The following is a 27,768-nucleotide window of genomic DNA, read 5'->3' as shown; positions in this document are numbered from 1 at the left end:
CAAAGATTATGAATATGTCTGTAGCAGACAGAGGTGGTATGTGGAATGCCTGACAAGCATGACAAGAACCACATATGGACACCTAAGGCTATGCGATTTCTGTTGACAACTGTTTTCTATTCAAAAAGCTAGTACTACTGGGAAGAGGCTGCAGCAGTGGCAGATATTTTATTTCCACAAATCCCCCATCAAAATAAACAAAACAAATAGGAAGGCATAGCCAAAATCTCAAGGATAGCATCTACAATAGAATTAGTGACAAACCCAAAATATGAACAGGTAGGGACAGCCATCGACAGCTGTATGACTTGCACTGTATCAAGAGAGAGAAAATTGGTGTCCGGAGAAAAGAAAAATACAGTTCTTCTATGAGCTATCTATACCAAAAGACCAGAACTTCCTCACTGAACTAAGTCCCACGTGGAGGGGATGACACTGTGAAAAGAAACTGAATTATAGGGACAGTAGCCCCCTCTGTTGGTTATGTGTCAACTTGTTAGTGTTTTTGGATGAGATTAACATTTAAATCAGTGAGCTTTGGATAAAGCACATTGTCCTCCAGAATGGAGATAAACCTCATTTAGTCTGTTGAAGGCCTGAATAGAATATAAAGAATGGCCTCTGTGAGCAAGAGGGAATTCTCCAGAAAATTGCCTTCAGATTTAATCTGCACCATCAGTTCTCCTGGGTCTCTAGCCTGCCAGACTTCACACTAGAACTAGAAAATTGACTTTCCTGGGTTTCCACCTGCTGGCATTTGGACTGAAGCTACACCATTAGTTCTCCTGAGTCTCTAGCCTACTGGGCCATACTGTAGATTTGGACTTCCTAGCCTTTACAATCACATGAACCAATTCCTAAAGATATATATGTGCATGCATACATCCTGTTGGTTCCATTTCTCCAGAAAAACCCTGACTAATCCACCTCTCTACTTCCCACTCCCACTCCAAAAAAAGTAGTGAAGATTGAGATCAATGTTGAGGGAGTGCGTCAAAGGAGGCATTTTTCAGTATATCAAAAACTTGGAAGGAAAAGTTGGAAGATTGGTGACAGTGAGGTCTGTGGGGAGGTTGGTGGAAGATTGGTGGCAGGAAGGTCTGTGGGTAGGTTCGTGGATGGACCTTTTGGAAGAGATACACACAAAGCCCATTCTGTGAACAAAATGACCCATTGTATGGATCTTGCCTATTTCACAGCTATCTGAGGGCTTGCTTAATGGGTTCATGAACAAAGTGGCTATGGCAACAGGTATAGCTTCTACATGGCACAGGTGTCCTGCCACTAATCTTCCAATTTTTCCTTGCAAGCTTTTGAACAAAATTGACTTTCTTTCACCAAAACTTGTCTGGTGACTGGGCTACTGGCACTGTTGAATATTCAGCCTGTTCACAAAAAAGACCAATTGCAAATCCCAAAAAAAAGCTTCATTCTCCAGAGGAAACCAACCAGTCTCTTAGTGTCAGGTTGATTACAGTAGGCCTCTTCCATCATGGAGGAGGCATCAATTTTTTTTTTGTAGTAGTTTTAAGTATTTTAGGTATGGTTTTGTCTATTATATTTTTACCAATATTACCATTCTTAGATTTACAAAATGACTTATATATCCCTATGATATTGCAGAAAACTGCCTCCTTGGATTCACTTGCTCAATCTTGATCTCAACCTTGGAGGTAGGACTGGGAGGTAGGGAGGTGGCCTAGTCAGGATTTTCCCAGAGAAACAGACTGAAAGACACATTTTCTTCTTAGTTTAAGACAGAGTCTTGCTCTGTTGCCCAGACAGGAGTGCAGTGGTGTGATCCTGGCTCACTGCAACCTCTGCTTCCCGGGTTCAAGCGATTCTCGTGCTTCAGCCTCCCAAGTAGCTGGGGCTAGAGATGTGTGCCACAACACCCGGCTAATTTTTGTATTTTTAATAGAGATGGGGTTTCACTATTTTGGCCAGACTGGTCATAAACTCCTGACCTCAGGTGATTCACCTGCCTCAGCCTCCCAAAGTGCTGGAATTACAGGTATGAGCCACCAAGCCCAGCTAAAAGACAGAGTTTATGGCAAGGGATATATGACAATGCTCTGTGTCTTCAAATTCACTGGTATTACTATATTTTTCATTATTCAAAGGCAACTGGCTGTATACGACAGTAGATGATCAGTAGGCTCCGTTATGGCACCAGCTAGAAGACAATATTGAAGTTAGGGTATATGCCTTAAACTGAGAGTTTATTATTTTATCTCCAAGAATGCATAGGTCCAGGAATAAAGTATTTTAGGTTGGCGTGGCCACTGTAATTATTTAACCAAGTAACCCACTGGAGGAGTTTTTGCTTCTCATTAGTATGATCTTGGGCTAGGGGATTTGAGAGTCCTGATGCCGAAGGTAGGAAAGTTCTCTGAGGGAACACAATTATGGTCTGTAGAGGTAGACGCTGAGATTGTACCCTGGCCATTTTGGATTCCCCATACTGAGCTAAAAAGCGTCAAAAGGAGCTACGGTATTAGCCAGAGCAATTATCCCAATTATTGAGGTAAAATTAGGAGGACCATGTTTGGAAACCAGAGAATTCATTATACACCTGTTAGTACTCCTTTACCTAGTAGTCCTCCATATTTGCTGTCCTTGGCAGTGAAATTTTAAAAAGTTGTGTACAATCCATGTTTCAAATTGCATTCATCCCTTCACCATCCTTCTGAAACAAATTTTTTTTTTTTTTTTTTTTTTTGAGACAGAGTCTTGCTCTGTCTCCCAGGCTGGAGTACAGTGGCGCGATCTTGGCTCACTGCAGGCTCCGCCTCCTGGGCTCAAACGATTCTCCTGCCTCAGCCTCCTGAGTAGCTGGGACTACAGGTGTACGCCACCACCCCAGGCTAATTCTTGTATTTTTAGTAGAAATGGGGTTTCACCATGTTAGCCAGGCTGGTCTTGAACTCCTGACGTCAGGCAGTCTGCCCACCTCGGCCTCCCAAAGTGCTGGGATTACAGATGTGAGCCACCGCGCCCAGCCTAAAACAATTATTTTGAGGGTCACTACCACTTTGCCAAATTCAAAGGTTGATTCTCAGTCCTCACCTTACTTGACCTCTCAGCAGCATTTGACACAGTTGATTTCTACCTCTTGTTATTATAGTTTGCCATACCATACTCTTTATTTTCTTCTTCTCACTGATATTTAACTTCAGTGTCATTTATTAGTTTTGTGACATTCCCCCTCAGTCTCTCACTTTTTAAGAGCTTCAGTCATTGGACTTTGTCTTCAGTCAGTGGACATTTTGTGTTGCTATAACAACACACACAAAAAATACCACAGACTGGATAACTTATAATGAAAGGAAATTTATTTCTTACAGTTCCGGAAGCTGAGAAGTCCCAGGTTGAGAGCGCCACATTTGATGAGGGTCTTCTGGCTGTGTCATCATGGCCGAAGGTGGAAGGGCAAGGAGCCTGATAGAGCAAGAGGGGGCCACATTTGCTTTTATAACAAGCCTGTTCTTATAACAAACTCACTCCCATGATAACATTAAATCATTCATGAGGACTCATGATCTAATCACCTCTTACTAGATTCCACCTCCCAACACTGTTGCATTGAGGATTGTGTTTCCAGGATGTGAACTTTGGAGGACACATTAAAAGCTACACTCATTGTTTTGTGATCTCATAGTATTTATTAACATCATCGTTACCACCTATATTCCAGCCACCCCAAAATGTATGTATCCATTCTATACCTCACTTCTGAATTTTATTTTATTATTATTATTTTTATTTTTTTAGATGGAGTTTTGCTCCTGTTGCCCTGGCTGGAGTGCAGTGGCGTGATCTCAGCTCACTGCATCCTCTGTCCCCTGGGTTCAAGCGATTCTCCAGAGTAGCTGGGATTACAGGCATGTGCCACCACACCCGGCTAATTTTGTATTTTTAGTAGAGATGGGGTTTCTCCATGTTGGTCAGGCTCTGAATTTTAGACATGTAAAGTTAACTGTCAACTTAGCATCATACTTGGATATCAAATAGCCTAATACAAATTCCTGGGCTTTACCCCACCAAGCCTATTTCAGCTGCTGTCTTCCTCTTTCTCACTAATGATAATTCTATCTTTACAGTTGCACTGACCAAAAGCTTGATACCATCTTTGATTCCAGTCTTTCTGTCAGTCATTACATCTACTCTGTCAGGAAATCTTGGTGGATTTCTTTAGAAAAATATCCAGAAGTTGACCATTTCTTATCAATTTTGTTTGTCATCACTCTAATATCTATCATCAGTTGCCTGGAATATGAAAAGAACTTTCCTAACCACCCTCCCTGCTTTCAGCCTTGTTTTTAGTCCATATTTACTGTGTTCTACCCACACTGGACTGATTGTTGCTCCCTGAAAGCAGGAACTTTTAACTTAGGGATTTTAGTTTGATGTCTTCTGCCTGGAATGTATTTAGCCAGATATCTAAAACAACCAACTCCCTCTCCTCTAAGTTTTGCTTCAGTATTACTAATGATCAATCTATTTCAGATTTCAGCCTGCCACCATTTTACCTCCCGTAATTTGGATTCCTTCCTCTTATCTTGCTCATTTTTTCCCGAGTGGCCCTTAATAATTTATAACATACTATATCATATTTCAGATTTATTGTGCTTATTGTTTTCTTTGTGGATAGACTGTAAAAATATTCATGGATAGACTGTAAAGAATTTGTTCATCAATTCTTTCACATGCATAGGGCATAGTAGCCATTCAATAAATGTTTTTTGAATAATGAATGAATAAAGAATTATAAAGAGAAAGAAGCACTCTGCCCCATCACTAAGACACGTCTCCCTCCTTCTGCCCCTGCCCACCCCCCACCAAGGGCTCTCCAATCAAATCCAAACAGTTTGTTTGAGAGTGTCTTATTGTGAAATATGCTGCTTTTTATGACACTTTTCATACCATTTTGGCCATTACATATTGAATTTCTGCTAAGTTTTGGCCAAACAAAAAAGAGGAATAGAACATAAAAAGAGGTAAACAATTATAGTAGAACACGTAAGCAAATAGATTATAGTATTCTGATTCAGAAATAATGAATTCTGGGATACTGAAATAACTTGTAGATTTGATCAATTGCTGTTGGTATTTTGAAGGAGAACCCAAATGATATTAGAATATGGGAAACAGAAAAGTGTAGTTGTGATGTTAAAAACACAAAGATGGGTAATTCTATAGTTGGTGTTTTTGAAATAAATCCTAAATAAGGTTCTGGGACATTATAAAAGAATACTTTGTGAATGTTTCTTAAAAGAAGTAGTGATTTCTCAAAGCCAGTATGAGTTCTTCAAGGGAAATTCTTATCAGACTAACCAGTAACCTTTTAAAATAGAATTACACTAAATACAGAACATCTGAATTCCATCAAAGCATGTTTATCAAATTGTGATTAACATGACGTTGAAAGGGATGTAAAATACGTCACACAATAGAATCAAGATCTCCAAAGATCTCAGTAGACTGGGAATATAGTTACACGAATGCCTACAGGGTAGTTTATTTGGCTATAAAATACCAGTTGCACTGTACAATGGGAGAAATATGTGGCTTTAATAGTTGTCTGGGTGGTTTTGTTAAATCTTATTTGAAATACTTTAGGTGGTTTTGTTAAGTCTTACTTGAGTCTATAGTATGATGTATACGCCAGAGAAGCTTACACACTTTTAGTCTGCATCTACCAAGAGTTTTACTCAGTACCTCTCATAGTGTCCTAGGAAGATGAAACTGAATTCTGGACATGATGCTCCATCATGATAAGCTGAAACACATTCAAGACTGACCAGGGAGGCCGGGCGTGGTGGCTCATGCCTGTAATCCCAGCACTTTGGGAGGCTGAGGCAGGTGGATTACCTGAGGTCAGGAGTTCGAGACCAGCCTGACCAACATGGTGAAACCCCATCTCTCCTAAAAATACAAAAAATTAGCCAGGCATCGTGGTGGGCACCTGTAATCCCAGCTACTCGGGAGGCTGAGGCAGGAGAATCGCTTGAACCCTGGAGGTGGAGGTTGCAGTGAGCCGAGATCGTGCCACTACACTCCAGCCTGGGTACAACAGAGTGAGACTCTGTCTCAAAAAAAAAAAAAAAAAAAAAAGACCAAGGAGATAAGGCATCTCAAAAGTATATACGTTAGGAACATTTGAACAAGCTAGGGATGTTATTCTTCATGGTGTCTCAAGCAGCATATAATGATGTCTAAATAGTTAAAAGCTCATCCATGTGGGAAAGGGACTTACTTAAATGTTCCACACAACCTCAACACTTCCTGTCTCCTACCCTTGTTTATTTTTATATTTTTTTCTCTTTAACACATGACTATTAACATACTATGTATTTTACTACGTATTCTTGTTTCCTGTCCCTCTACCCTGACCAGGATAAAGGTTACATGAGGGAAGGGATTTTTTTTCTACTTTGTTCACTACTACCTTAGCCTTCATGCCCACAAAAGTCCCTGGGCCCGGCTGGGTGCAGTGGCTCACGCCTGTAATCCCAGCACTTTGGGAGGCTGAGACGGGCAGATCACGAGGTCAGGAGATCGAGACCATCCTGACTAACACAGTGAAACCCTGTCTCTACTAAAAATACAAAAAATTAGCCAGGCGTGGTGATGGGCGCCTGTAGTCTCAGCTACTTGGGATGCTGAGTCAGGAGAATGGCATGAACCTGGGAGGCGGAGGTTGCTATGAGCCAAGATCGCGCCACTGCACTCCAGCCTGGGTGACAGAGCGAGACTCTGTCTTAAAAAAAAAAAAAAAGTGCCTGGGCCCATAGTTGGTGCTTAAGAAGTATTTTATTCAGTGATAAATAGCCATAGGGATGGAACTAGAATCAGTGGGTGAAAGCTTCAGAGATTCAAATTTTGTTTCAGGTGAAGGAAAAACTTTGTTAGAAATATTAAACTTTTCTGGCCTTGTTGGGAAAGTAGTGCATGCTCCAACCCTGGAAGTGTTACAGCAATTGCTTCCTGAGTTAACACTTGGTAGAAGTACTATAGAAATGACGTTAGTAGGGATTTGAAATTAGATAATCTGTTTTCTTGATGGGATTCTATAATTTTGTACAATATATTTAGACTCATTTTCCCTTTCACATTGAGAACCAGTAAATGCCCACGTTAAACTTGCAGCTTTATATACAATCTATGCTAAAATATTATTTGGTCTTGAACTTAAGACAAGTACATGTAACAACTTTTATTCTTGGGTTTTATGTCCCTATTTTTTTCTAAAAAGCAGTGATTCTGAAGCACAGACCTCTCAAACTTTGGGAACAATTATTGTAGAAACATCCCAGAAAATAAGTCCTACAGAAGATGGAAAAGACCAGAAAGAAAGTGATCCAACAGAAGACAGCCAAACACAAGGAAAAGAAATAGTACAGACATATTTAAATATAGATGGCAAGACCCCAAAGGTAAATGACACGATTTTGCTTAATTGTATGCTATGTTTTAAATTTTATCTTATGCTTTATAACTTAAGTAAATAAATGTTACTATTGATTTAATTTGAATTCTTAAAAGTTGTCTTTAAAATATACAGTGAAAATATTCACTTTTAAATAATTTTCAAGTACTTGTTTGTTACAGTCTTTTTCATAGACGAAAATAAATACTATTCTTATAAATCTTAAGGTATTTATGTCTCAGCAAAAAAGTGGTTAATAAGCTCATTATTGTTTTCAGGTATATGAAATATTCCAAATGATGAAACTTCTTTTTGTATATTAGTCTTTGCAATGATAAGGTCATTTAGTCTGACTAAATCTTTAAATTACTTATTTCTAACTAACCTCTCAATGTATTTTACATTTTGAAAAATTGAAGTTCTAATACAACTTATTCAGTAATTCCTACTGCTGATACATCATGGCACCAGATGTTTACCTATTTAACATAAATCAGTGAAAAATTAAGGAAAGTTCATTTCTATTTTGTTGTAAAAATTAGGTTGTCTTTGAATTAACCTATAAGATTCTTTTAAAACATAATTCAAAAACATTTATTTTTTGAGCTCTTGCCAGCACTTTGGAGGAAAGGTCTTCTTTAGTTACTACCAGAATAAAGTTCAGACCAAGAATATATGCTAAATGACTGCTGATTGATTGATAAATAGATTTTATAGAAATTTTCGCTGCTCTTCATTGATACTTGATAGGTTAATCTTTCTCATTTCAGCTACTTTTTCATGTATGTTGAGGTATATCATTGTGAGTTAAGTTTCTGTGATTACTAATACAATGTTCAGTACTTTCTCATGGTTATTAGCCATTTGGAATTTTTTAGTAAATTGCCTCTTCAAGTCTCTGCCCATTTTCCAAATGAGTTGTCTGTATTTTTCTTACTGGCTTAGACATTTTTATATACGCTATATATGAGCCTTTTGTGGGTTATGTATTGTAGATATCTTTTCCTACTCCATGGTGTGCCTTTTTACTTTTCTTACTGGAGTCTTCTGAAGAATATAACATCTCAATTCTAATGTGGCCAAACTTACCAATTTTTTGTTTATGAATAGCACATTTTGTGTCCTGTATAATGCATTGCTTACTGCAATGTAGATATATCCTATACTACCTTCCATGTTGTCTTTTCCTATATTTTTCTGATTTCCTATATTTTTCTGTTTTGATTTTCACATCAATGTCTAGCATTGATTTTTTCATGTGATGTGAGATAGGGATTAAGTTTACCCATTTTCCCCCAATATTTGTCATTAACTTTTTCCTTACTTTATTCAGAGGTGCCACCTTTATTGTAAATCCAATGTACATAAACATAGGGATATTTCTCTAGGCTTTTTCTTCTGTTCCTTCAGTAAATGTATCAGTGTCATGCTGTCTTAGTTACATTTTAGTAGTCTTGATTGCTTGTTGAACAAGTTTCCCACCTTCTTGTTCATCAAGAGTCTCTTCTTGGTCCTTTACTCTTCAAAATGAATTTAAAATCAGCTTAAGTTCTACAAAAACTTTTTTTGGGATTTTGATAGTGACTCTATTAACCTAAATTAATATAAAACAAGAAGAAGATGCTGAAAGGTAGAGAGAAGGCAGCAGACCAGCTAGGTACCTCAGCACTCAAGGAACAACATGGTGGTGAGTTCTTTGGGTTTTCATTTTGCTTCATGTATCCTGGCCTGGATACCTGAAATCCGCAACCTAGAAACCTCAGTAGGTCAGACAATACATGCCCTGGATAAAACCCTTCTTTTAGCCAAAGGACCTGGAAAAGGCCAGCCTAGCAAGACAGAAAAGCTTACACAGTAAGTGTCCTACTTCAGGCAAACACCAGAGAAAAATTGCAACCCTGTTTCCAGCCCCATCTGTAAAGGCCTAATGGGAACCTAGACTTTTACTCTTACCTGGCAATAAGTAGGCACTCTTCACCTCTCCTCCTCCTATCAGGGTGATGCCAGAGAAGACCAAGTGTGGAGCTAGTGATAATGACCTCCTCCTGGGATCCCCAACCCCTGGGCTGCAGACTGGTACCTGTTGTGGCCTGCTAGGAACTGGCTTACACAGCAGAAGGTGAGAGGTGGGTGAGCCATTGTTATGGTCTGAGCTCTGCCTCCCGTTAGACCAGCGGAGGCATTACACTCTCACATAAGCATGAACCCCGCTGTGAACTGTACATGCAAGGGATCTAGGTTGCCGCTTCTTATGAGAATCTAATGCCTGATGATCTGAGGTAGAACAGTTTCATCCCGAAACCATCTCCACCTCCCCGACCCACTCCACCCCCTATCCATGCAAAAATTTTCTTCCACAAAACTGGTTTTTGGTGCCAAAAAGGTTAAGAACCGGTGACTCCCTCCTTTCCATGTCATTGGAGATCACATAGGGAACCTGGATATCCATCTCCATTCAGCATTGAAATGCCTTTCCCTTCTGAGCAAGATAATTTCAGAGGCCAAGTGCAGAGATGGGGAATTTAATTACTACTTATACCTAACAAGCCCCCACCCCCTCCCCATGATGTCAATGGAAGCCCAGTGGGGAACATTAACGAGGTCCCCCTCCATTATCCAGCCATGATGGTATCAGCAGATGCCTATTGGGTAGCCTGAAGTTCTGCCCTCCCCAAGCAGTAATAAGGTGGCCCTCTCCAACCAGGTTGTCAACTGAGACTGGATTTCCGCTTCCAACTGGCAGTAATTAGATGGTGTGCTCCTTGCCCCATCAGTGTGGTGTCAGATGAGGCCTGTTCAAATAAGATTCAAGTAAGATACAGAACCTTGAAGTTCTAATACTTGAAATATAATAGCCAAAATGTCCAGGATACAATTGAAAATCACACGTCATACCAAGATCCAGGAAAACCTCAACTATATCAACAGAAGCCAAAAGCAAGATGACAGATGTTGGAGTTACAGACAGTCCCCAACTCACTACAATGGTTTGAGTTAAAATTTTTCTACTTTATGTTGGTGTGAAATTGATACATGTTTAGTAGAAACCGTACTTTGAGTACCCATACGATGGTTTTTTTTTTATCACTTTCAGGGCAGTATTCAATAAATAAATTACATGACATATTTAATACTTTATTATAAAATAAGCTTTGTGTTAGATGATTTTGCCCAGCTGTAGGCTAATGTAAGTGTTCTGAGTAGGCTAGGCTAAGCTATGATGTTTGGTAGGTCAGATGTATTAAATGCATTTTTGATTTATGATGTTTTCAACTTAATGAGTTTATCAGGACGTAATAATGGATACCCATTGTATGTCAGGAGGCATCTGTATATGAGAAGTATATTAAAGTTGTTGCCATCAAAATGCTTCAACAAGCAATTATGGACAGGCCTGAAACAAAACAAAATAGGCCTAAAACAAAAGCAATAGACTATCTCAGTAAAGAATTAGAAAGTCTCAGCAAATAAGTAGAAGATATAAAAATACCCAAATCTAAATTTTAGAACTGAAAAATTAAATAACTATGTTTGTCCCACAGATGGTGACATTAATCCTTATCACCCAAAATTGATTGAGATGTCAAGACTGATGGCACCGTACACCTGCCATTATTATTCACATAATGGAACAGAGAATCTAGAAATGGATCCACATAAGTATGAACAACTGATTTTTGACCAAGGTGCAAAGGAAGGATAATCCTTTCAAAAAATGGTGCTGGAGCAATTGGATATTTCTACGCAAAAAATAAAGGAACCTATACCTAGACTTTACACTTTATGCAAAAATTAATTTGAGGTGGCTCACATATAAATGTAGAATATTAAATCATAAAACTTTCAGAAAGAAATATAAGAGAAAATCTTCAAGTCTTAGAGCTGAGTGAAGAGTTTTTAGACATGATACCAAAAGCATGATCCATAAAAGAAAACATCAGTAAATTAGACTTCATTAAAATTAAGAACTTTTACTCCTCAAAAGACACTATATAGAAGATGAAAAGACAAGCCACAGAGTGAGAGGAATATTTAAAAACCATGTGTCTGACAAAAGTCTCATAGCTTGAATATGTAAAGAACACTCAAAACTCAACAGGAAGAAATTAAACAATCCAGTTACAAAATAGGCAAAAGATATGAGCAAACATTTTACCAAAAAAGGATGTACAGATGGCAAATAAGCACATATAAAGATTTTCAACTTCACTATTAGGAAACAGCTAAAGTAAAAATTAGTGAAAATACCAAGTGCTGACCAAGGGGACAGGGAAACTGGATCTCTCATATATTGTTCATGTGAATATAAAATTCTATATTACAGCACTCTGAAAAAGTTTGTCAGTTTCTTAAAAACTAAACTTACCATACAACCCGGCTATCACACCCTTAGACACATCCCACAGACATGAAAATATATGTTTACCAAAAAAACTTGTACATGAATGATCATAGAACCTTTGTTTGTAATAGCTGAAAACTGGGAACAACCAAAATTCTCTTCAATAGCTGAACAGCTAAACAAACTGTGGTACATCTGTAACACAGGAAACTTCTCAGCAATAAAAAGGAGCTAACTATTGACGTATTCAATGTCGTAGCTTTCTGACCTGAAATTTCTCATCTTGGGCTGTGAACTAGGCTTTCTTTCTTGCCTTCTGCATTCTGTGTTGCTATTTAAGTGGAATTTCAAGGTCACAAGGGATTGTCAGTTGTTCTACATTTTGCTGGCCACTTTGTTGTTCACTTTTGTATGGTCTCTGAATTTCTGCTTTCACTTCATTTTTGACCTCTGACATTTCCCTTGTATTTTTTGCCATGTTAGAAATACACTTTAAGTGTGTTTGTTTCATAGTATGAGAGTTTTCTTGTGTTTGTATTCAGTAATAGTACTGGAAACAGAAGCCCACTTCTTTGTAATTTAATTTTAGCTACTGTTAATTTGATACCAAATCTGGTGACTGATATTAGTACTTCAATTGGTAGTTGTAGTTTGGATTTTTTTTTTAACAGTGCTCAGTGCGTGGCTGATACTTAAATACTAATTAAATCTTAATAAAGCAATTAAAAATTTATATGCCAGTACTGAAGATAAGCTTAAATGAAGCATTTCAAAAATATTTTGAGAAATGAAACATTGTTAGGGTTTTATAATTTCTGAAACTAATCATTTGAAAGGAAAACCTTATTTTAGATATAGGTTTCTGTTACATGTGTTAATCAGTTTCATGACTTTCTGGCAATTTGTTGCTGGATTGGGATCTTTTAAAAAGTTCTTTTTAAAATAAGAAATAATTTTCTAGATTGCATATATCTATGTTTCCCAGCCAATAAATTCTTAAACAAGGCTAGGCACTGTGGCTCACGCCCATAATCCCAACACTTTTGGAGGCCGAGGCGAGTGGCTCACTGGATACCAGGAGTTTGAAACCAGCCTAGACAGCATGGTGAAACCCCATCTCTACCAAAAATTCAAAAATTAGCTGGGGTGGTGGTCCCTGTAGTCCCAGGTACTTGGGAGGCTGAGGCATGAGAATTGCTTGAACCCGGGAGGCGGAGGTTGCGGTGAACTGAGATTGTGCCACTGTACTCCAGCCTGAGTGACAAAGCCAAACTCTGTCTCAAAAGAAAAAAAAAAATCTTAAGACCACATGTTTTACTACTAATATATACATTTTTAAATTGGTGAAACATTTTGAAACCAAAAGTCAACAAGGCTTCCTTTTATTCAGCCTCAGTGTATTAGAATGCCATGAGGAAAACATACAGCTTCAGGAAGTTATTTTATTATTGTCAGCATTATTTTTAGCTTTATTTGTCAGAAGGCTATTAGCTTCATTTGTCAGCATATAATAGAGTATTTGAGAAAAGGGCCTATATTTTCAGAGAATAAGTTATTAATTATTTACATTTTACTTTTGTTACGGTTACCATATTTACTCCTAAGTTTTTAAGCTATCCCTAGATTAAATTTCTACTTCTTTGGAGTAGATTTTGTATCTGTATCTTCTGCCTGCTGGTTTAAGTTCAGTGTACACAATAAGTTCATTTGTAAGTTCTTGGTATCAGTTATAGAATTTTATCATCTAGAGTTTAAAAAATTTTTTTTCAATTTTTTTTGTAAGAGGCAGTCTTGCTCTGTTGCCCAGGCTGGTCTCAAACTCCTGGCCTCAAGCAGTCCTCCTGCCTTGGTCTCCCACAGACTTAAAAAAAATTCTGCATAAACAATTGTATTTTTTAAGTAAAGAGATGTTACTTATATCAGTTCACTTGATGTTGTTATTGAAGAATAATACCATTTTTATGAAATCTTCAAATTTAGGATTATTTTCATGATAAGAATGCCAAAAAACCAACTTTTCAAAAGAAGAATTGCAAGATGCAAAAGAGTTCACATACAGCAGTTCCTACTAGAGGTAAGAATGTATATGCAATTAACAATATGTCTTTTACAATTTAAATCTAATTTTTAAAATATGAACAATATTATTTTTATGTAGTCAACAGAGAAAAGTACAAAAATATAACTGCCCAGAAATCAAGTAGCAATATTATTTTATTACGAGAACGGATTATATCCTTGCAACAACAAAACAGTGTACTTCAGAATGCCAAGAAAACAGCAGAACTGTCTGTTAAAGAATATAAAGAAGTTAATGAAAAGCTCCTCCATCAACAGCAAGTATCCGATCAACGATTTCAGACAAGCAGGCAGACAATAAAGGTAAAGAGAACTTTAAGATTGAACAGTAGTATACTATATTGTAAAAGTAGATATTTTGTTTTACATGTATTATTTAGTTTATATTTGTGTTAGGCAGGTCTATTAGTTTTAAAAAATCCCAGGCACTGTTTACTAGTGTAATTAGTTTAATTACTGGACTTCTTTAATAAGGCCCATATTAAAGGATAACATACATGAGGGAAGGAACTCTGAATCAAAAAGACACTTTACTAGCGTTCCTGTTCCACTTAGTTCTTCTCATCTTTGAAATATTTTTACATATTCTGTATTGTGTTACATCTTAGTGTTTAAAAGCAGGCTTCATACATACACATAGCTTACCCGTTAGCCTATGTTTGAAACTTTGTGTTTATGATAGGTTACATTATTAAACTAATATATTCATCAGTTACTCTTTGCAAATGCTAGTATAAAATGTGAAGATTTTGATATAAGTATCTATTTTAATGTATTCCAGTAATCTATCTGTGGTTCTTTTTACTCAGGCAAATAGTCAACATTATACCTTACTCCTGGTAAGGTAATCTTAAAGCACAAGTTTAACTTACACTTTGAGATGAACTTAAAGCAAATGAAAAAGAAAAGATTTTTTGTTCTTTAGGTCTCCATTCTTTACGCTACTTGCTTGTGTAATGAATGATTTGTTAGAAAATTATTTTGCACAGAAAAATTTATTTCATTATATTAGAAAACAATCTTTAAATCACTGTCACACATAATTTTAAGTTACACTTAAATTCTCTAATTCTAGTATCTAGTGCTTTGATTCAAACAATACATTCAAACATTTTAATGGTGGAGGATTAGTGTTATGCCAGTTAAGAATTGTGTTCTGACTTTATTCCCAGAGTAGCCTTATACCCCAACCTTAACTGCACTCCAGCTTACACCAGAAGTTTCTGGATTTTACAGGCTTGGCCATCGGAAATGTGGCAGTGGGATACCAGATAAGACTGAGCTCTATGTTAGAATTTAGACACAGCCACTGATACCACAACCACTGTATAGGAACCACATTTCCCAAAATGATTTCATCCCATATACATTTTACTGGCTAGAATTTTCTTTTCTTCTCTTTAATATCGTCTCTTTCTTCCCTTTCCTTTTCTTTTCTCCTACGCTTCCTTTCTTTCTTCTCTAGTTAAATGACATTGTTTTATATCTCACCGTGATATTATAAACTATCTGTATTCCTAAGTTTTTTTTTGTGCAAATAGCAAAGTGACATGAAAGAACATTTTTTAAAAGAAAGAAAAAATTCTCAACTTTAATTGTTCAATCTTATTATACAAAAAACATTTGAACTTTTTGGTGTTCTCTTAAATAATTTACTAGACCACGGGCTTTTCATAAGAGTAAATTCTGATATTGTCAGAGGAAAATTATAAAAGATTAGAGTTGTTACAAAAGCTATTTTCCTCATTCTCCTTGGAAAAGGATTTTCTTCATTGAGAGTTTGAAAAGTAGTGGTATAGTTACTTCTTGGGAGTTCCTTAAATTGCATACACTATGAGAAAAATAAAAATAGTACCCTAGGGATTCAACTAAAAATCTGTGTTAGACATACTTTTTTTTCCTTTTTTGCAATCAATTTTAATGTCCTTTCTTATAATTTTTGAGGTGCCATACTTGGTAGTATCAAGTAAGAAATCCACATTTTAGCACAGATTTCAACTACTCGTAAAGAGAAAATTAGGAGGTATAAAAAGCACCTCAGTTACTGCATGGTTCATCTGCATTTTAGAGAGAGTATAGTATAGATGATCAAATGAATTACTTTCATATGAATTTCTCCCTGAAGTTACCCTCAATTCTAGCTATTTCAAATCTCATCTATTCCAAGGTAAATGTCTTACTTTTGCTGCTATGTTATAGGTATAACTTATATCTCATTGTTATATGTAATTTTATTTTTTAATACAGATTTTCTTTAGATGATAGAAAGGTCCAAGAACATCTAATGTTCAAAAAAGTACTTTAGGAAAGAGTAAGAATCAGAATTTAGAAATTTTCCATCTCAAAAATCGCTGTGAACTCAAATAAATGTAACTAGTGATTAACTAGAATTAGATTTAATTTGAATATTCTGTACATATGGAGAAATAACTGATGTGGTAACTAAACTTAGAATTCTCTACTGATAAAGTAACTCCCCAAATATTACATAGATACAGACAAATTCTCTTTAGTTAATACATTGGTATAGTCTTTGTGGGCTCTAACATAATAACCAAAGCTTGGGATGGAAGATGTCAAGATCCCAGATTCTCATCTACTGAGAAATTTTTCAGGTTACCAACTTGAGGATTTGGGTAGTATCTGTTGATTTCTGTGATATTTTTAATAACGGAACTTAGGTAAACAGATTAAGTTCAGTCTTTCTTTTCCTGCCTATTTATGGTAGAGTTCCTATATGCTCGGTAAATATTCTAATTTAATTATTTTATATCTGTATCTTGTGATTTTAAAACCCTCAACATTTTTTTTTATTCTAAAGTATTGAATCAGGCATCAATAGGTTTTGAACTTATAGGTCTTGAATTTATTGTGCATTAATAATTAACATTTAAGACAGATTTCAATATTTGGGCAGCCTCCATACTAAAGATATTACTTTACATTCAGGAAAACTTTTCAAAGACTTTCAACTTTTTCATATGTAATTAAAAGTACCATTGTTCGTTAGGAGGTTGATAAGAGGAACACAAAGTATTCTTTGGTATTTTTTTCCCTGTCAGTTTCATTGCAATGTGTTTTAAACCATTATAGAATTTCCTCAAAAAAGCTTAGAAGAAGAAATTTGAACTGTATAGGCCAAACCGCTAAAGTTTTGGAAGAAAATTTTAACCAAGATAATAGATTTTTTACATGTTTAGACTGAGCTGTCATCACTTTAACTGTATTTTTTTGTTTTTTTGTTTTTTTACATTTTGCCTACTCTAAAGATATGTGTTACATATAGATAGTATTTTACAACTATGAGCTAAATAGTATACTAGGTAAATGGCAAAGATTTGTGATTCCCAAAAGCAGGTACTGTAAATATCATTGTAAAATATTCTAAACCTATTTTGAAATGCACTATAGCCCTATACTAAGCATTATTCTATAGATGGAATATATAAATAGCCATCAACTATTTTCAAGAAAAATTAAGTATAAATCTTTTGCATTTGTTCAAAGTATGTATCCGTTGCCACAGGTGTAAAGATATGAGTAAAAAACATGCTAGCCCCATTCTTCAGAGCTCCCTTTTAATATGAGGAAAATGTTATACACATGCAATGTTTAATTTTATAAATTTATTTATGCTTCTCAGGTCATACACTATTTAATTTAGACAAAAAGTAGGAAAATAATGATATTTTCTCACACTAGGCATTCAAACATGAGAAATTAACTTCGTTTTCTATAAAAGATTTTTGGAAAGTTAGGAGATACAGAGAAATAGAAAGCATATATAAGAAATACCCTTATACCCTTCAGAAATTAACATATATTCTTCCACTGTATATTTTAAAGATAGAAAATGTGATAAATAAAGCTACATTTTTATTTAATCATTATCTACAGCCCCATCCTCTTCTGCCTGTCTCTGGAGACACTTTCAGGTGTTCATACTAATTTTCCAATAATTTAAAAAATTGTTGCACACATATGTACATTGATAAATAATATACAGCATTATTTTTATTGTAGTACAGTTTTTTGTTTGTTTTTGAGACGGAGTCTCACTCTGTCACCCAGGCTGGAGTGCAGTGGCGCAATCTCGGCTCACTGCAAGCTCCGCCTCCCAGGTTCAAGCAATTCTTCTGGCTCAGCCTCCTGAGTAGCTGGGACTATAGGCACGCAACACCACGCCTGGCTAACTTTTGTATTTTCGGTGGAGTTGGGGTTTCACCATGTTGGCTAGGGTGATCTTGAACTCCTAACCTCACGTGATCCACCCACATCAGCCTCCCAAAGTGTAGCCATTGGGTCCTGGGCTTTTCTTTGCTGGGAGACTTTTTATTAGGCTTTGTTTTTGTTACTTGCTATTGGTCTGTGCAGGTTTTGGATTTCTTCATGGTTCAATCTTGGTAGATTGTATATGTCTAGGAATTTGTCTATTTGTTCTAGATTTTCCAGATTATTGGCATATAGTTGGTGACAGTAGCCACTAACAATGCTTTAAATTTATGCAGTATCTGTTGTAATATCTGCTTTTTCACCTCTGATATTATTTGTCTTCTCTTTTTCTTGGTCTGGTTAAAGGTTTGTATGTTTTGTTTTACTTTTTGAGAAACCAACTTTTTGTTTTATTGATTTTTTTCATATTGTTCGTTTTAATTTCATTTATTTCTGCTCTGATCTTTATTATTTCTTTTCTTCTACTAATTTTGAGTTTGGTTTGCTCTAGTTTTTCTGGTTCTTCAAGATGCATCATTAGGTTGTTTATCTGAAATTTTTCTTCTTTTTTGATGTAAGCACTTTTAGGTATAAACTTCTCTCTTAGTATTGCTTTTGCGTGTTCCATAGGTCTTGGTATGTTGTGCTTCGATTATTTGTTTCAAGAAATTATTGAATTTTCCTCTTAATTTCTTGTTTCTTAATTTCTTCACTTGTCATTCAGGAACATATTGTGTAATTTCCATGTGTTTCTATAATTTCCAAAGTTCCTCTTGTTATTGATTTCTACTTTAATTCCATTGTGATCAGAGAAAATGCTTGATACAATTTCAACTTATTTGCAATTTTTAAGATTTGTTTTGTGGCCTAACATATGGTCTATTCTTGAGACTCATCCATATGCTAAGGAGAAGAATGTGTATTCTGCAGCTGTTTGATGAAGTGTTCTGTAAATATCCATGAGGTTCATTTGGTTTATAATGTAGATTAAGTCTGATGTTTCTTTGTTGATTTTCTATCTAGATGATCTGTCCATTGCTGAAAGTAGGGTATTGAGATCTCCAGCTATTATTGTATTGTCATATTGAAGTCTGGCTCTCTCTTTAATGCTAACAATATTTGCTTTATATATCTGAGTACTCCGGTGCTGGATATATAGGTATTTATAATTGTTATATCCTCTTGCTAAATTGGCCCCTTTATCATTACATAATGACCTTTTCTTTCTCTCTTTATATTTTTTTGTCTCAAATTTTAAAAATATGATATAAGTATAGCTAGTCATGTTCTTTTTTGGTTTCCACTTCATGGAATATCTTTTTCCATCCCTTTATTTTCAGTCCATGTGCATCTTTATAGGTGAAATGAGTTTCTTGTAGGTAGTGTATCATTGGGTCTTGTTTTTTAATCCATTCAGCTACTATGTATCTTTTGGTTGGAGAGTTTAGTCCATTTGCATTCAGTATTATTATTCATAGATGAGTACTTGCTACTGCCATTTTGTTATTTATTTTCTGGTTGTTTTGTGGTCCTCTCCTTCATCCTTCCTATTTTCCTTTGTGTAAAAGTGATTTTTCTGGTAGTGGTTTTTAATTTCATGCTTTAGTGTGTGTGTATATATCTGTTGTAGGTTTTATGATTTCAGGTTACCATGAGGTTTGCAAATAATGCTTTGTAACCAATTATTTTAAACTGATAACAACTAAACTCTGATTATAAAAACAATAGACAAGCAAAGAGAAACCTAATATACACTCTCCATTTTAACTTGATCCAATCCCCACTTTTACAGTTTTTGTTGTTTATATCTTTTTTGTTTACACATCACAATTACACTGTTATTCTGTATTTGTGTATGTACATACTATTACCAGTGAGTTTTTTTACCCTTAGATGATTTCTTACTGCTTATCTACATCCTTTTCTTTCAGGTTGTAGAACTCCCTTTAGCATTTCTTGTAGGACAGATCTGGTGTTGGCAAAATTCTCAGCTTTTGTTTGTGTGGGAAAGTCTTTATTTCATCTTAGTGTTTGAAGGATATTTTTGGTGTGTATAATACACTAGGATAAACGTTCTTTTCTTTAACACTTTGAATATGTCATGTCACTCTCTCCTGGCCTGTAAGGTTTCCACTGAGAAGTCTGCTGTATTAGAGCTCTTTTATATGTTATTTATTTTCTTTTTCTGCTCTTAGGATCCTTTCTTTATCCTTGACCTTTGGGATTTTGATTATTAAGTGCCTTGAGGTAGTCTTCTTTGGGTTAAATCTCTTATTTGGTTTAATTTTATGACCCTCTGATACGTGAATATTTGTAGCTTTCTCTAGGTTAGGAAAGTTCTCTGTTATTATTTCTTTGAGTAAACTTTCTATCCTGATCTCTCTCTCTCCCTCCTATTTAAGGCAATAACTCTTATATTTGCTCTTGTGGGGGCTCTTTTCTAGATCCTATAGGCAAGTTTTATTATTTTTTTTCTTTTATTCTCCCCTGTGTATTTTTAAATAGCCCATCTTTAAGCTCACTAGTCTTTCTTCTCCTTGATCAAGTCTGCTGTTGAGAGACTCTAATGCGTTTTTCAGTTTGTCAGTTGAATCGTTCAGCTCCAAAATATCTGATTGGTTTTTAAAAATTATTTCAATATTTTTGTTAAATATCTCTGATAGGATTCTGAATTTTTTCTCTGTGTTTTCTTGGTTCATTGAGCTTCCTTAAAACAGTGATTTTGAATTCTCTGTCTGAAAGGTCACATATCTCTGTCACCCTGGGATTGGTTACTGGTGCCTTATTTAGATCATTTATTGAGGTCATGTTTTCCCGAGTGTTTTTGATGCTTGTGGATGTTTGCTGGTGTCTGGGCATGAAAGTGTTAGGTATTTATCCTAATCTTTGGATTCTGGGCTTTTTTGTGCTCATCCTTCTTGTGAAGGCTTTCTAGATATTCAAAGGAATTGAGTGTTATGACCTAAGTCTTGGGTCACTGAAGCCACATCTCCGCTAGGGGATACCCTAATCCCGGTAACACTGTGATTCTTGCAGACTTGTACCACCTTGGTGGGCTTAGGTAAGATCCAGGAGAATTCCCTGGATTGCCAGACAGAGACTGTCATTCTCTTCCCTCACTTTGCCCCAAACAAAAGGAGTCTGGTGACTGAGTCACTTCGATGTCCACCACTGCTGAGGCTGTGCTAGGTCACCCCTGAAGCTAGCAACATAGTGGTTATTGCCCAAGGCCTTTGGCAACTAGTGCCTGGCTGCCACTGATGTTTATTTGAGGTCCAAGGGCTCTTTAGTCAGCAGGTAGTGAGTCGTGCCAGAACTGGGTTCTTCTTTGCAGTGCAGCAGGTTCTCTTCTGGCCCAGGGTGGGTCTAGAAATGCCGTACAGGAGCTAGGGCCTGGAATCTGGGGCTTCAGAGATCTGCTTGGTGATTTATTTTACTGTGGCAGAGCTTTTACCCAAGTTGCAAGACAAAGTACTCTTTACTCTTCCTTCTTTCTGCAATCAGGACTCTCTCACTGAGCTTCTCTGCCTGGAGTAAAGGGAGGAGTGATGTAAACACTCTCTTTACTACCACAACTGATGTCTCAGTGGGTTATGTGCGCTTCAGTTCAACTGGTTCCAAGCCCAGCACAGCACCCAGACTTGCCCAAGGACCGCAGATTTTATTATTGCCTTTCGTATTTATTCAGTACTGCAGAACACTTTAGTTAGCTGGTAGTGGAGCTTGCTGGAAGTCACTTTCCTACCAGTGGGGTGGAGGACTCCTCTAAGGCGGGGATAGTTTAAATGCACCTTCTCTGGGCACCAGCAGAATTCCGCCTTGTGTTGTGTTCCACTGTGACAGGACTTTGTCCCCCAAGCACACAGATTCTCTCTCGGCTCAGTGTAGCACTGCTGGGGAATGAGGGAAGGATGATGTAGGCAATGCAAGACTCTCTTTTCTACCCTCTTCAGTGCCTCTTTCTTTGCTATGATGTTAAAACCAGCTTTTAATCTGGTTTGCCTGATTGCTTACCTTAATTTTGGTTCTTAGGAAGGTGCTTTCTTCCCTGGATAATTGTTGAATTTGATGCTTCTGAGGGAAGAAAGTCACTGGAGTTCTGTTTGGCCATTTTGCTCTGCTTCCCTCCCTCAATCTCATTTATTATTAAACTTAATTCGTTAGAATATATTTCAGGTAAATTTTCTTAAAATTAGTTTCTGATTAAAACAATGTATTTTTTCTCCTTACATATTAAAATCTGTATTGCAAAAGTGAACATCAAGGGATAGAAATAGGGTAAGGCAGACTATATTGACTTACTCTTCCAGTTTGAATGATCAGATTTTTGACTTAAAGGTGTTACTCATAATTTAATTGAAACATGAAAATGAGTCCCAAATCTTAAGGCTAACAGGATGTAAATGCTCTCTTTTTTTGTTCCAATAATATTACTTAAGTGTATTATGGCTGTGGATACCTCTTTCTAGTAATATATGTGTCATCCTAAAGATCAAACAGTATTAGCTCACAGAGACAAACTACCAGAATCATATTATCAAAGAAAATGTGGCCATTACCCATAGCACACTTTTTAGAAAGTCTGTTGAATGTTTTATAGTAGGCACTAAATATGTATAAAACTTCAGCTGACAGATTTTGCTGTGGTTTCAATACGTCCTCCAAGTTTTATGTGTTGGAAACTTAATCCCTAAATTCTTATGTTGATTAGAGGTAGGGTAATTAGGATTACATAAGGTCATCAGCAGGGTCCCTATGATAGAACTGGTGGCTTTATAACAGGAGGAAGAGAAACCTGAGCTGACTGGCACACTCTTGCCCTTTCACCATGTAATGCTCTCTGCCATGTCATGACCTGGCAATAAGGCCTTCACCAGATGCTGCAACCATGCTCTTAGACTTCCTAGCCTCCCAAACCATGAGCTAAATAAAACTCTATTCTTATAAATTGGCTAGTTTGTGGTATTCTGTTGTAGAAATAGACAGCAAACTAAGACAGATATCACATGAAATTTTTGTGGAGTTATACATGCTGTTTAGTGTATCTTCTAAAAAGCTCTCTCCTGAAATAATATCTATAGCGAAAACAGAGTAACCTTTATCATTCATTTATATATGAATGGATGAGTTATTTTATTGATTATCTCTCAATGTTTGTTTAAATAACAAAATTGGTTTCAAGAGTTGTATTATTGCTGCAGACTGAATTGTGTTCCTCCAAAATTCATGTTGAAACCCTAACTCCTGGTATGATGGTGTTGGGAGATGGGGCCTTTGGGAGGTAGTTAGAGTTAAAGGAGGTCATGTGGGCCCTCATCATGTGGTTAGTGTCCTAATAATAATAATAAGAGACACCAGATTCTACTCTCTCTTCCATAATAGGACACAACAAGACACCTGGCATCTGCAAGCCAGGAAGCGATCTGCCGCTAGAAGCTGACTGTGCTGACACCCTGATCTTAGATGGCTAGCCCTCTAGAACTGTGAGAAAGTAAATTTCTGTTCTTTTAGCCACCCAGTCTGGTGGTTTGTTTTGACAGCCCAAGCAAACTAATAGATTTTGGTGCCAAGAATAGGGTGCTGCAGTAACACATCAAATGTGGAAGTGGCTTTGGAATTGGATAATAGCTAGAAGATTTTTGAGGTGCATGCTGGAAATACGTAGGTTAAGGGCGATTCTAGTGAGGTTTCACATGGAAATGAGGAACATGCTACTGGAAACTAGAGGAAAAGCAATCCTTATGATAAAATATTTTTTTTAAAAAAACCTTGGATTGGCTGAATTGTGTTCTAGTGTTTTGTAGAAGATAGAACTTGTGAGTGATGAAGTTGGTTGAAATTTCTAAGCAAGCATTACAGGAATGGCTTGATTTCTCCTGATTGCTTGGTTAAATCTAAAGGAGAGAGATAAACTGAACAAAAATTATTAAGCATAAGTATACCACAACTTGGAAGATATGGACATTTTTCAGCCTACTGATAGTGCAAATAACGAGAAAGTTTGTTTTGAAGAGAATATTAAGAGTGTGGCTGTACAATCATTTGATGAGGAGATTTGTGTGAATGTGAACCAGGGACCTAATCCTTCTTAGCAGAAATCAGGAACAGAGATTGGATTATGCCAGGAGCAACCAGCTGGGTCTAAAGGAAATGAAGAAATAGACAATGAAGGAAAGCTGTCAAACTTCTTGGATTTTCTGGATGGGCCAATAGATCTATTTAACTATAAACCTGCACAATCTTTCAAGAAAAGGGAAGGACCCCAAAAGCAATTCACATTGCCATGTTGCCACTCCCATCACGGGCCCAGAGTGCAAAGGCTAAGGGATTAGAGCTACCTCCACATTGGTTTTAAAGAGAAAGAAAGTGTATAACTTCTAAATTGTAGCAAGAAATAGAATTTTTAAAAGTGTAAAAAGTAGACTAATATCCATTAATCTAAAACTATTTACTGTTTGTCTTGTTTCGATAGTCTTCCTACATCTTACATATTGTTATCTGAGAGAGCTAAAGTCCAAAATTTTTGTCATGTTGTATTTATATCCATATGTACATGTATATAATATATATACATTTTATATATGTAATAATTTTATTTGAGTTATTAGAATCTTTTTTATGAACTCTTGTTCTCTTCTTGGACTTTAATTTCTTCTTTTGTATCTTTAATCATTTTAAACAAACTTATATATTCTTTCAAGTCACATGTTCTTGAGGTTCTAATCTTCCTGTTTGTTTTTTCTGATTACTTTGAGCCAGGATGGGATGTTTCTACATGTGTGTACAATTTTAATTTGCAGCTCAGCAAATTAAAATTATAATTCATTGTGGTAATTCCTTGAACCCTGTCTTTGGGGAGCATTCATCCAGACTACACTACTTAATATTTATGTTAATTTTCAGGGTAGTAAGATTCCTGACCTACACTGAAAAATTCAGATTTCAACCCACATGAGGTAAAGTCACAGATATAAACATTCCCAGTAGAGATAACTGAGAATTTTTGTACTCTGCCCTGGTCCCAATCAGAGACATATTTCTTTATTACCTTTCTATCCTAGCAATATTTTTTAGTCTACCCTTGAACTGAAGTTGCAGCACTCCAGAGGATTCTCAAATTTGGCCTCTCTGAGCCCAAGGTCAAAGTTTCAGCTCCTGCTCCCACAATTCCTGAAGTTGGTGGTCCTGGTGATTTCCATGCAGCAGGTGCTACCAAACCTCCAGTCACATGCTTCGTGCTCTGCTGCTGGCTGCTCTCTATAGGTGACTATGATCCCAGCCCTTGAGTTGCTGCTGCTTTTTTTTTTTTTTTTAGATTTTTCAGCAATACATCGAAAAGAATACTTGATATCATATATTTTCTATGTGATACAGAGGGTTTTCAGGTTATATTGTCTTCTAGACTGCCAATCTTTAGATAGTTTTAAAAAAAATTACCTGTATTTCCTGTCAAATATGTTATCAAAGATTGAACAAAATATTTAAAATTTCATGAGTAAAGAGTACAGTGGGTGTATTTTAGCCTGTAAATCTCACATGAACTTTCAGTGGCTGTTTTCTTTTTTTTCTAAATTAATTACTAGAAGAACAAAGACAATTCATACTAATACATGTAGGCATGACAGTTCAATACTATTCCAATTCCTTTTCCCACTTAATACTTTCTTTACTTCATGATTCTGTGTATTTGGTGGCTAAGGCAATTAAAACTACCAACATTTAAGGATTGATCCTTGAAAATATTATTGCCCTTAGTTGAAGTAAGCCAGTGTTGGGGCTCTCAACGGTGGAATTATCACATCTGTACCATAGTAGTCATCTTTCCTCTTGTCTCAGATTTCCAGATTTGGCTGCATAGTAACCCATTAAGATCATTCTTTCATTCATCAAGCATTGCTTGGGTATCTTCTGTGTGCTAGGGTCCATGAAGGATAATGGGAACACAACAGTGAACTAGACACAGGTGTGGTTTTACTCTCATGGAGCTTATTTGTGGTAAGAGACAGAATATAATAACCATGCAACAGAATAAGTAAAATAAAGATTACAGAGAGTGCATTGTAATTAGGGATAAAGGGAGAGAAAGGTTGGTTTTAGATCACCCTTGTTCAAGGAATGGCATTTCTGAGAAGGTGACATTGACACCAAGGCCCAAAGGATGAGAGGTAGTGTAACAAAATTAGCAGAATCACTTTCAGGTTTATTAGGAGTCCTCTTGCACTTTTCAACTTCATGAGTACACTGCCCTGCAGTACAGAAGAAGGATAATAAATATTAATGGGGAAAAGTTAGTCCAGACAGATTATGATAATAATAATAGTGAGAATAGCTAACCTTTACGTGCTTACTAAGTACAGGGCATCTTCTAAGCACTTTGTGTACAATCATTCATTTAATTTTCACAACATCCCTGTGAGATTAGATACTATTTTTATCTCCATTTTACAGAAATTAACTTGTATAAGTTCATATGCCTACTGAATGACTCAGCTACTGTATGCCTTCTCAAAAGTTTATTTTGATTTGTTGTATTTATTTTTTGAAAAAGCTGATTTTATTTTTCAGTAATGAGATTAGGTTATATTTGCACAGTGGAAGCTTTTGCAAACTTAGTATTTTTCTTATTTGATCTTTATAAACTGTGACATAATTATTCTCATTCAAAAAATAATTCAGTTGAGATCCAGAGAGTTTAGTTAACTTGTGCATGTTTATTTCACTAGTATGTTTTAGATCTTTTGCTCATATTCTGGTGTTCTGACTCTAACTAGTAGGCCTTCTTTACTATGTAATGTTTCAAATAAATGCATTCTCAAGGTCACAATAATACACAATTATAGGAAGGAAAGTTATTTTAGTGTTCTAAAATCAGAATAGCATATATATTAAATGATTAAGAACTTTAATCATTGGATGACCTTTGTTATTTACTTTTTTAAAAAATTATATTTATTTATTAATTTATTCCAGCTCATTCCTTGAACGATTTGAGGCAGTTAGTGTCTATTATCGTGAGTTATTTTTATAGATTCTTTGAAAATACAGAAATGCTCTAGAAATATCATCAGATATTACATATTTGGCTTTGTATATTTATATAGATGTTTTAAATAAAAATACCACTTTATAGTAATAATTAAAAACAAATCTGCATAAAACTCATTATATGAGCCAACTGTGGAAGTAGTCAATAAAAATATACATAAGCAGATTCATAGTAGCAACACCCTATTTATCTGAGCTTGTCTTATCTCAACAATGCTAATATATAAGACTTCTTAGCTGTAACAGAAGTTCCTGGAGACTTCTTAGCTATAACAGAAGTTCCCCGTGATAGATTCAAGAATTGTTAATGGAAGCTATTGTAGACTGTGGCAACAGTTGTATGACTATATTCGCTACAGCTGTAATTGTTGCTTGAAGTACCCATGGGAACATTCTTCAATTAATCATCTTCAGAACAAGGGATATCATACACTGGAATATATAAATAAAGTATTTGAGTGTGTATTTATATTTCATATCAAATTAAATTTAAGGCACTTAGAAATATAACATTTTTATGACGCTTTAAATTTGCAAAGAATTTTAACATACTTTCACAATTTGAGAAATACAGAATATCCATGAGTTAATTGGATAAGAATTATTATCCTGTTTTTATACAGGAAAAAAAGAGACTGCATGGGTAAATAACTTATCC

At 36.0% G+C, this 27,768-nt stretch overlaps 1 protein-coding gene across 11 annotated transcripts in view; it reads left to right on the top strand.

The window, feature by feature from the left end:
* The window catches only part of CNTLN (centlein), a 365,528-nt gene that overhangs the window by 273,068 nt on the left and 64,692 nt on the right, over positions 1-27,768 (top strand). For 6 of the 11 annotated variants that reach the window (XM_031014893.3, XM_063696348.1, XM_055349848.2 and 3 more), the window contains 3 exons: positions 7,259-7,439; positions 13,755-13,848; positions 13,933-14,156. In XM_031014893.3, the coding sequence (XP_030870753.3) occupies positions 7,259-7,439; positions 13,755-13,848; positions 13,933-14,156 (499 nt within the window). The remainder of the gene's footprint in view (positions 1-7,258; positions 7,440-13,754; positions 13,849-13,932; positions 14,157-27,768) is intronic. The other 5 variants (XM_031014894.3, XM_063696349.1, XM_063696347.1 and 2 more) reach the window with 1 other exon arrangement.

The sequence above is a fragment of the Gorilla gorilla genome, chromosome 13 (genome assembly GCF_029281585.2).
Source record: "Gorilla gorilla gorilla isolate KB3781 chromosome 13, NHGRI_mGorGor1-v2.1_pri, whole genome shotgun sequence".
In the NCBI taxonomy this organism is placed as follows: domain Eukaryota; kingdom Metazoa; phylum Chordata; class Mammalia; order Primates; family Hominidae; genus Gorilla; species Gorilla gorilla.
The sequence above is the reverse complement of the archived record's forward strand: the minus strand, read 5'-3'. Positions and strand labels throughout refer to the sequence as shown.